The sequence below is a fragment of the Oncorhynchus masou genome, chromosome 11 (genome assembly GCF_036934945.1).
Source record: "Oncorhynchus masou masou isolate Uvic2021 chromosome 11, UVic_Omas_1.1, whole genome shotgun sequence".
In the NCBI taxonomy this organism is placed as follows: domain Eukaryota; kingdom Metazoa; phylum Chordata; class Actinopteri; order Salmoniformes; family Salmonidae; genus Oncorhynchus; species Oncorhynchus masou.
Window position 1 is genome coordinate 20,416,436 of NC_088222.1, and position 10,670 is coordinate 20,427,105.

Here is a 10,670-nt window from a genome sequence, read left to right on the forward strand (position 1 = left end):
GTGGCCGGATAGATTTGTATAATTGGGGCTCCCAAGGTGCTCCTTATCACAAGCCTCCAAACGGGAGAAGGGAGAGATAAGGTTGCAGGCAAATGTGAGCTGAGTGGGATCCACAGCCTCCTGTGACACATGTCTTTGTGTGCAATCTCTTGTAGAACATGGTCAACTGAGAGCCCCATCAACGGGCTCTTTATGAAGATAGCAAGCTAAGGCTAACACATTAGTCAGACCACTAAATAACAAATTATTTATTGGGGTTTCAACAGGTAGGGATATGAAAACATAATTAAAACCATAAATGGTATTGTATATTTTGGGTATTATGATGAATCCATTTGGGTTTTTTGTTTAACCTCAATAAAAAGCTTCCCAAAAAATGTTATTTTCAGAACCATGCAGTTAGTCATCATGACATTACATTGCTCCAAGCTAAATGTTTTTTTTTTACCACATATTCACTTTCTGATATAACAATAATACACTGTACATTGAGACAAGGGCTGAGGCATAGTGAAACTGTATAGGTCAGAGTGTACAAACGCCTTCTTTAGAAGCAGGGCATTTATTTCTCTACCAATTAACCTCTCCTCCAGGGTGTGTTTTATTGGGGAAGCTGGAGACCCAGTAGCATCTGGCAGATCTAGTAGGACAGCCATGGTTGGCAGAGTGGTGTAGGTGAGTGTTGTCAGAGAGCAGGCTGGCAGGCAGGCTGGCAGAGCAATAAGTCGGCAGATGCTGCTGCCAGTCCCTGGGGAAAACTAATCATGTTCTCCACACCTGGAACACACAGAACCAGTGTTCTCCACACCTGGAACACACAGAACCAGTGTTCACCACCCCTGGAACCCAAAGAACCAGTGTTCACCACCCCTGGAACCCGCAGAGCCAGTGATCTCGACACCTGGAACCCACAGAACCAGTGATCTCGACACCTGGAACCCACAGAACCAGCATTCACCAGCGCATCAACAGCTCATATTTAGCACTCTAGCACTCATATTGTGCTAGAAATCACATCTTGTAAAAAATCTCACAATAATAAAATCACCAATGTCAGAATATTTTGGGTGCAAACACTTATTCTTCCACCAGTTTTATTGAGAGGCCACTTCGTGCCAAAATGAAAACTATGTCCAGTGATAACCACTTTGGTTGCTGCTTTTCAGAATAACTCGATTTTTTAAAATAAAACATGCACTCTTTAGTTCTCACCCAGAGTGAGTCCGCATTTCATTACTCATTCAAAATCCATTTGAGGAGGTGGACAGGACAAAGCTCATTTTGAGTGCTTTTTGTGCTGACTGATATTATAGCCATAAAAAGAAATTGAAAAGTAGCAGCAGCTTAGAATGACAAGTAGCACACACTGCACTGACCCATGTGGCAGTGTGCAATGCCAGGTACATAGAGGAGCTATCTCCCCAGCGCCATGACATGACATTGCCATACCGCAACCTCCATCTAAAATAATTCCATTGAGTGTGGCCACTGCAGAAGGTCTAGCTACTCAATTTAATAATAACGGAGTAGCTAGTCATCCTAACCACTATTCACGCTGGTCACCATCTTGCTGGTCTCATGAGCTCTCTCTCAGGTTGCATGGTCCTCGTGCATCACACTTTGGGTTGGAGGTGGTTTCCACTAATAGGATGCCTTCAAGGAAGTCACAGTTTTGTGCAAAGAAATTCATTTTCACTGCCAGTATGAACAGAAAAGGGGAATAAGAGCACAGTGATAGGAGCAATGGGGGTAATTGAGTAAAAAGGATCAAGTCAAACATTGGCTTTTGCAAAGAAAAAAGCATTATGTGGCCTGTATTTGACTCCAGGACATTTAGAAAATGCATGCCAGTTATATTGGGATAGCCTACAAACATAAACATCTTTAGTAGGACTGTTGGCCAAATCTTTAGAAATTGCCAAATGTTAAGGCCTCTAACTTGAACAGGGTTTCCACTAACTAGCACAGTCACAAAGGTAAAAATTGGTTTTAATAGTGACAGGACTTTTTGCAGGTGCATGGCAACAGAGATAACAATAAATCATTTGTAAAAATCCAAATAACTTCACAGATCATTGTAAAGGGTTTAAACACTGTTTCCCATGCTCGTTCAATGAACCATAAACAATTAATGAACATGCACCTGTGAAACGGTCGTTAAGACACTAACAGATTACAGACAGTAGGCAATTAAGGTCACAGTTATGAAAACTTAGGACACTAATGAGGCCTTTCTACTGACTCTGAAAAACACCATAAGAAAGATGCCCAGAGACCCTGCTCATCTGCATGAATGTGCCATAGGCATGCTGCAAGGAGGCATGAGGACTGCAGATGTGGCCAGGGCAATAAATTGCAATGGCCGTACTGTAAGATGCCTAGACAGCTCTACAGGGAGACAGGGCGGACAGCTGATCATACTCGCAGTGGCAGACCAAGTGTAACAACACCTGCACAGGATCAGTACATCCGAACTTCACACCTGCAGGACAGGTACAGGATGGCAACAACTGCCCGAGTTACACCAGGAACGCACAATCCCTCCATCAGTGCTCAGACTGTCCGCAATAGGCTGGGAGAGGCTGGACTGAGGGCTTGTAGGGCTGTTGTAAGGCAGGTCCTCACCAGACATGACCGGCAACAACGTCGCCTGTGGGCACAAACCCACCGTCGCTGGACCAGACAGGACTGGCAAAAAGTGCTCTTCGGTTTTGTCTCACGAGGGGAGATGGTTTGATTCGCGTTTATCGTTGAAGGAATGAGCATTACACCGAGGCCTGTACTCTGGAGCGGGATTGATTTGGAGGTGGAGGGTCCGTCATGGTCTGGGGCGGTGTGTCACAGCATCATCGGACTGAGCTTGTTGTCATTGCAGGCAATCTCAACGCTGTGCGTTACAGGGAAGACATTCTCCTCCTTCATGTGGCACCCTTCCTGCAGGCTCATCCTGACATGACCCTCCAGCATGACAATGCCACCAGCCATACTGCTCATTCTATGTGTGATTTCCTGCAAGACAGGAATGTCAGTGTTCTGCCATGGCCAGCGAAGAGGCCGGATCTCAATCCCATTGAGCACGTCTGGGACCTGTTGGAATGGAGGGTGAGGGCTTGGGCCATTCCCCCCAGAAATGTCCAGGAACTTGCAGGTGCCTTGGTGGAAGAGTGGGGTAACATCTCACAGCAAGAACTGGCAAATCTGGTGCAGTCCATAAGGAGGAGATGTACTGCAGTACTTAATGCAGCTGGTGGCCACACCAGATACTTACTGTTACTTTTGATTTTGACCCCCCTTTGTTCAGAGACACATTATTCTATTTCTGTTAGTCACATGTCTGTGGAACTTGTTCAGTTTATGTCTCAGTTGTTGAATCTTGTTATGTTCATACAAATATTTAGACATGTTAAGTTTGCTGAAAATAAACGCAGTTGGCAGTGAAAGGACTTTTTTTCTTTTTTGCTGGGTTTATATATACACCAATTATACAAAACATTAAGAACACCTGCTCTTTCCATGACAAACTGACCAGGTGAATCCAGTTGAAAGCTATGATGCCTTATTGATGTCACTTGTTAAATCCACTTATATTTAAAATCACATTTTAATTAGAGAAATTGTCGAAATGAGCGGGGTTTATGACTTGAAGCTGTGGTAACTAGTGACGACTCTTGAACGGCCCCGATGTTTCACGTCTTCATGGTAATTGTCATTTGACCGTGACATAATTTCAGTGAAAATATAAAACCATGTTTACCTGTGCAATTTTTATTTGACTATTCCGCCAACACGACCGAACATCTGTAAAAGTAGGCCTATAATACTTGGAGAGGTGCATGCGTGAAACAGAAACATGAAGATTGGAACTATTGCATTCCTGTTATGCTCTAGTGCTGTTAATAAATGGCATTAAATATACACAGGAGTTCAATTCTAAAATATGTTCTTAAATATGCCACAATAATATTTCTCGTTTGAGACAGACAAATCATAATTGTCGGCTTTTGCAGTCTACTTGTATCAATCAACATCGTGTTAAAAATGTGGTGGCAGTGTATTTTGGCTTACTAAGTTGTCACTCTGTCCACGCTCTCTTGAAGATGTAGCACAACTGCAGGATTTCAATACATCTATTTTGATCTGACATATATATATATTACCTTTATTTAACTAGGAAAGTCAATGAAGGCTTACCCGGAATAAAGTGATGATACAAATAGCAGACTACTGGTGCGCATAGGCCTAACTTTCAAGTCTACATGCCTTTTACTGCGTGACTGCCCTCAGTAGTGTACTGTATCATCCATAAACCACAGGTCCTTCTGTCTGGTAGCAAGTACTTCGTAGAGGCTTACGTTGGAGCAACTAATTATTTCTGCATTCGAAAACATATCTATCTGAGAAATCGTTGTATTCTTTCAGTTTCATGAACTTTTTTTTTTCTTCTCAAAATTGTCATTGTATAGATGTAGGCCTGCTATTAGGCCTACTATATTGCAAATGTACAATACAACTGCAGATTAGATTTAGAAATTAGCATTTGTCTCTAGACCTATCATAAAGACCACATTTTGATGACACTATTCACAGACTCCGCTCACTAAAGTCTTAAATCCAGTATTTACCAACAGTGAGTCTCCTATGCCGCATCTTCGATCCACATCTGATCAATTAAATATTTACTGGATATGTTTGTACATCGGTTGTGAGATTTCCAATTTTAAATAACATGCTGATGTAATCACGCGAATCTGTAGACGCACAGACACTGCAGAATGAATTTTCTAGATTCCGCGCCAGATAAATTAATTATGAATTTTTCAGGCCATGTTTTAACTGGGAATGTTGAAACACATTCTGTCCATCGAATATATCTTCACCCCATCACACAAAGAACCATTTCAACCAGATACACAATTTGAATTCATTAATATCGACGATATGCGATGCTGTAAATGCAAGACAATAGGCTACTAGTCAGACCCTCTGTGGTCAAGGCTTACTTATTCGATTCGAAATTCAAAATTCTATTTTGTGATTCAGTAATCTAGGGAAAGTGGGAAGAATATTTTTTGATAAAAGCACTGGAGAGTGGATGCTATTATGGTTTTATTATAAATATTAATAATTATAAATAATAATAATCATTATTGTTGTTGTTATAGATTGGTTATAGGCAACAATAGATGTTCCTATATCATCGCATGTCTTGGAAGGAATAGAGGCATAATATAATCATCACCAATAATAATCATAATTATCATAATCATCATACATACATATGAAATATTTGCATAAACAAATAGAAACACACTTTACTTCGCCCTGCTAAGAAAGATAACCCCTCAAATAAGATGAATAGTAACTATCATATCTCCAAATATGATATATTTACATATTCATATTTTACATTCAGGTGTCTTTCGTTAGCATGCACAAATAGAAATTGATAGGTAGATAAAATAAAACGAAATTAAATCAAATACTTGAGCTTCCTCCTATGCTTCTTTCCCCCTTTATGTCCTCCATCAGGTGATTACTGCCAAGAACGCAATTGAATTGTTTTATGTATATCCAGAGTAAAGCAACGTTAATCTTACCTTTTATTTTTTTTCAAAAAGTGCATTACATATGAACCCGCGATACACATTTTTGCAGGATTCAATCACTGTTACAAACTTAAAATATTATATAAATTAAGTAAAGTGTGAGGGGAAACCATTTTACCATTAGAGAAACACACAATGTGCATTTATTTTACAAATGTACTTCAATTGCGTCACAACCGGTATTCTTTACACTTAAAATATGTGGCTAATTTCATTTCCATTTATTTTGTAAATATATATATATATAAAAAAAAGATTCGTATAGTCCACAGAACCAACGGGGATGCCTGTTAGGCTTGTTCTGATATTTTTTTGGAAGCCCTAATGGTTGAAAATTGGTCCCTACAAACAGGTGGATCTTATTACTTCACTATGAAATGCAATGTATATGTCAAGTTTCAAAAACAAAACTAAACATGAAAATATAGGCTATGCTTTTTGCAATTGACAAAGCTGTAACGATGTCAGACGTCAGAACAACTAAGAGGAAGAGACTCAGCAGTGCTTTCTATACAAAAAAAACGTTTTTTACACATAAATATTCACAGTAATATAATTTCTATTGAATACAACTCACGTTTCTATTTACAAGTAAGTATCATCTTCGTAATGTTCAAACTTCTATAAATTGTGTCCATGTTTTGGCCACTGTTGCAGACTACACAATTGCGTCTATTCCTTTGATCCTCCGTCCTCGTGCAAACTTATTCATTTAAAAATGTTGACGAAAAAAGGGACACAACCTGCACCAGTTCCACGATTAAATGTTTCATCAAACGAATTTTTCCCCGTGTCTGTCTACGAACTGTCGTTTTCTGATGTATTAATAAGGAGTGAGGAGTTTGGTTTGTGTTTTTTCAGTAATTGTGTTATTTTCTCGTCGTCTGAGTTAGGGTCCAACGGCTTGTTATAATCATCATCATCCTCTTCATTCTCCGAGGCCCCGTTCAGCCTCTCCGTCTCCGAATCCTGCTTCTTCTTTGCCGAAGCCATCTCAGCCGCGTGGCGTTTTCTCCATTTCGTTCTTCGGTTTTGAAACCACACCTAAAAGGTTAATATTCGTTGATTACATGAAATCAACAAATAATATGATTACACATGACTCTATTGCAAAGATATTGATTAACAACCAGACATTTACAAATAATGAATGTAGCCTTGGCCTGCCAAAGTAAAAGGGCATATGTCTAAGTCACGTGAAGTCAACAGATAATAGGTTATATGTCATTCTAATAATGCATTCAGAAAGAGGGACTCAATATTTTTCTAAGGAGAAAACATAGGTTTAACTTGCCTCCTTCCATGTTGTTTGCAAACATGCACATTTTCTATATACTGCTGTGCAAGACTTTGCTACCATTATTTCCACATTTCCATGACATAAATTAACAAATTGTCTGGTTAAATTATAGTGTAATGTATTATTCATTTATTAGTTATACATACTAATATGTTAGAAATATTTATAGTTGTGAATATGACAACAATTATTTGGGAATTATCTTTAAAGATGTATTATTAAATGCAATACAGTCGGAGATTTGAGATTGAGATTTAATTGAGATTTGTTTGACAACTGTTATTCGACTTTAAGTGTAGGCGATATCTATATATTTATGAATATTGAAACGAAAGAAACATTACTGTCTAAAATGCATGAGGCACATTAATGGAAAGCGTGAGACAAATTCTAATTGAGTAGAAGAGACGATGCAAGAGGCCTTTGTGCTCCTCCTTAGTGAGAGGTTAACGAGTTTACTTATTAAACAATATTATACATCTTATTGGACTTTATAAAGACTATTTCAGAATAGGTCTTACCTTTACTTGGCTCTCTGTCATTCCCAACGAGTAGGCCAGTCGTGCTCGCTCCGGTCCAGCCAGATATTTCGTTTGTTCAAAAGTCTTTTCTAGGGCAAATATTTGCTGCCCAGAGAAGGTGGGACGTGTGTGCTTTCTTTTTCCATCTTTGTCAAGCAGTATAGAATTTTGATCTGAAAATGTAAAACATAAAGCTTCTAGTTCATTAAAGGAAATGTCGCCTATTGTTATGCATTGATATAAAGTGCCAATATTAGGCTATTAACATGTATTTGATGTTGGGATGGGCCTACTGTTAGGCTATTCTCATTATAATATCACAATCAACTTAATTTGAGCTGTTCAAAAATAAGCCTTTGTTAGTCCATTTTAATGCACATTGCAGCTAAACATTCAAGTCAGAACTGCTTCAGTTTTTAGGATGAAATATCATAGGCTACTGGGGAATAATTAATAAACCCTCCAGCTATAGGCCTACATCATGCATCAAAATACGATAAATTGAAGTTCAGATAGCTCAAAAACGTGGACGAGTAACTTACGCGGTGAACATGCGAATCTGGCGTCTCTCCAATGTGGGCTTTGCATGACTCCTGGCCAGAATATCGGGGTCCTGCCTGGAAGGTCTGTCAAGGGCTTGGGGTAGCGAGCCACTGCCACAGCACTGGGGCTGAAGTAGAGTCCAGGGGGTGGCGGGGGGCTCAAGCTACTGAAGCGGGGCAGTCCGGACAAGATGCCGGCAGAAGAGGACGCAGCAACGGCAGCAGCAGCTCCTGGGGCAAGGACCGAAGGACGACTGAGGATGTCGTTTATTCCATGAGGTGTGCCTAGCGCAATGCATTGATGGAGCGATCCGAGAGATGACATTCCGGAGGATGTTTTGATCCCCGGTGAGGACATCGGGATGCCACCGGGGTTTGGAGAGGTGGCAATAGGTGAGGTAGAAGAGGCCGGACCGGTGGAAGATAATGTGTAGGCTGGGTAGAGTGGGGTCTTCATCTCCGTCATGCTATGCAGAGCCGCTAAAGGTGCGGTGCTTAGGAGGAAAGCGCTCTGTCGGGACCCGTCCATCTGCCCCACTGCTAACATAACCGAGACTAGGTAAATGTGATGGTTTAGTCAAAAAAAATATCCTCAATGCTCACGCTCTCAAGACGCCTAATAATGCAAAGTTTTGCTCAAATCGACCAACAGACAAAACAATACACGTTTCCTTTGGGGTAGGCCTATATTAGCCCAAATCTTCAAAATGTGCACGCCTTAAAAATGGTCTATCTAAAATGAAAATGTCCTATTTTAAAACTAAAACATGGCAAAATGAAATCCCAGATTAATTTCGCAGATATTCAAAGGTTATTATTACAGGGATCCTCTTCTTCAACCTTGTAAATCTTGGGAATGAAGTTGTTCAAATAGGATGAATTTCCGAAGTTGTCCTCATTGATTTGAGCAGACTGCTTTAGAGAAATTGATATTGTTGAATGTTTGAAATCTATAGATAAAAAGCTACCCTTTCATTCCGATGCATAAGACGATCTTTAAGATAATAAAACATTATCATCACTTTCGTGTGTCTTTCGCCGCAAAAGTAAAAACTTTGAGAGTAAACAGAAAGTAGATGAGGTGTTTATGTTGCGATTGGGTAATCCGACGGTGACGTGCGCAGTGTGTGAAGTGTAAGAGCCAACAGGATTTAGGAGTGTGTCCTCATTGGCTGGCCATCATAGCTTTGATTTGCACGTTCAAACAGTTGCAATCCGAATCGCTATTAAACACAAAAGGAACGGAATCAATCGAGTCCATTCTATATCTATTTTTTTAGATAAAGGGACATCTGCATGTGCTCATTTAATTAATACATTTTACTTTTAACATTTATTAAACTAGGAAACAGATTTTTATTTACAACGACGGCCTACCAAAAGGCAAAAGGGCCTCCTGCCGGGACGGAGCTAGGAATAAAAATATAGGACAAAATACACATCACGACAAGAGACACCACAACACTACATAAAGAGAGACTTAAGACAACAATATAGCATGGCAGCAACACACGAGAACACAGCATGGTTGCAATGCAACATGACTTCAACATGGTAGCAACACAACATAGTACAAACATTATTGGGCACAGACAACAACACAAAGTCAAGAAGGTAGAGACAACAATACATCACGAGAAGAAGACACAACTGTCAGTAAGAGTGTCCATGACTGAGTCTTTGAAGGAAGAGATGGAGATAAAACTGTCCAGTTTTAGTTTGTTGCTCATCATGTGACATAGACTACTAGATCCAAATGTAGTTTATCCATCCATATTCATTCACATGAATTGTAGGCTAAAGCATTTCACTGTAAGGTTTACTACACCTGTTGTATTCAGCGCATGTGACAAATAACATTTTAATGAATAAAGAAGCTGCATAGTTTATTGAGATATGCATTTGGCCATGTATCTAAATATATGTCTCTGCATTAAGCCATAGATATACCTAAATATGGGTAATACTCCATGATCTATTATAAATTCAACAAGGCCAAATAGTAGGCCAAACGTTGTTATTTATGTGCTCCTGGATTAAATGTAGCACGTGTCTGTATGCGTGTGTTTGTGCTTTTGTAGCCTAATTAGATCATTATTGAGAACACTCAAGACTTTAACTATTTTAATATAAATACATATGGGGACTTTTTGTCTCTGTATGACATCCTCAACAGAATTGTACATGTCTTTATTGGGATATTGTTTCACCGGCTATACTATTATCAAATGCTTATTGGTAACGGTCTGGTATTGATTTTAATTCAAGCATCGGTATATGCTGTCTGGGCATAGGCTATCAATTGAGAGTGAGAAAATACAATGCACGAATAACCATGACATAAATCGGCTATTGAAGACTTAAAAGTCTTTAACAACGGATGTCAATATTATTATTCTGCATTGGAGAAAAAAAAGTATATGTATCACCGCTGTTTCAGTAGGTCTAGGCTACAGTGCGCCCTATACTAGATTTAAGGATTGCAAGACACCAGTGACACCCTGTGGTATACTCTCATACTGCAATTAATAAAACGCTGAATTTCCCCAATATTTTCTAGCAATTACTTTACATTTTATCAAATCTGGACCTCAACTGATTATATATTTTTATTCTAAGGAATGGATTGAGATTAACAGAATGTTTACTAGGAGGAAATGGGGGAGGGTCATGCTTTTTCAATTTCAGTCAAGGGGAGGGA

The 10,670-nt window shown here is 39.4% G+C and overlaps 1 protein-coding gene across 1 annotated transcript; it reads right to left on the reverse strand.

Moving 5' to 3' along the window:
- Nucleotides 1–5,791: 5,791 nt before the first annotated feature.
- Nucleotides 5,792–8,516, reverse strand: LOC135548292 (homeobox protein Nkx-6.1-like). Its single transcript, XM_064977745.1, has 3 exons — nucleotides 7,970–8,516; nucleotides 7,428–7,600; nucleotides 5,792–6,650 (listed from the first exon to the last, which is right to left on the reverse strand). The coding sequence occupies exons 1-3, from the start codon at nucleotides 8,514–8,516 to the stop codon at nucleotides 6,405–6,407; spliced, it is 966 nt and encodes a 321-aa protein (XP_064833817.1). The 3' UTR covers nucleotides 5,792–6,404.
- Between the last annotated feature and the right edge of the window lie 2,154 nt (nucleotides 8,517–10,670).

Bases quoted from the DNA above. Each gene is read 5' to 3' on its own strand.
- LOC135548292 (XM_064977745.1), bottom strand. From the start codon at position 8,516: ATGTTAGCAGTGGGGCAGATGGACGGGTCCCGACAGAGCGCTTTCCTC. The intron at 7,601-7,969 runs GTAAGTTACTCG...TTACATTTTCAG, and splicing joins CAGATTCGCATGTTCACCGC to ATCAAAATTCTATACTGCTT. The intron at 6,651-7,427 runs GTAAGACCTATT...TTAACCTTTTAG, and splicing joins TGACAGAGAGCCAAGTAAAG to GTGTGGTTTCAAAACCGAAG.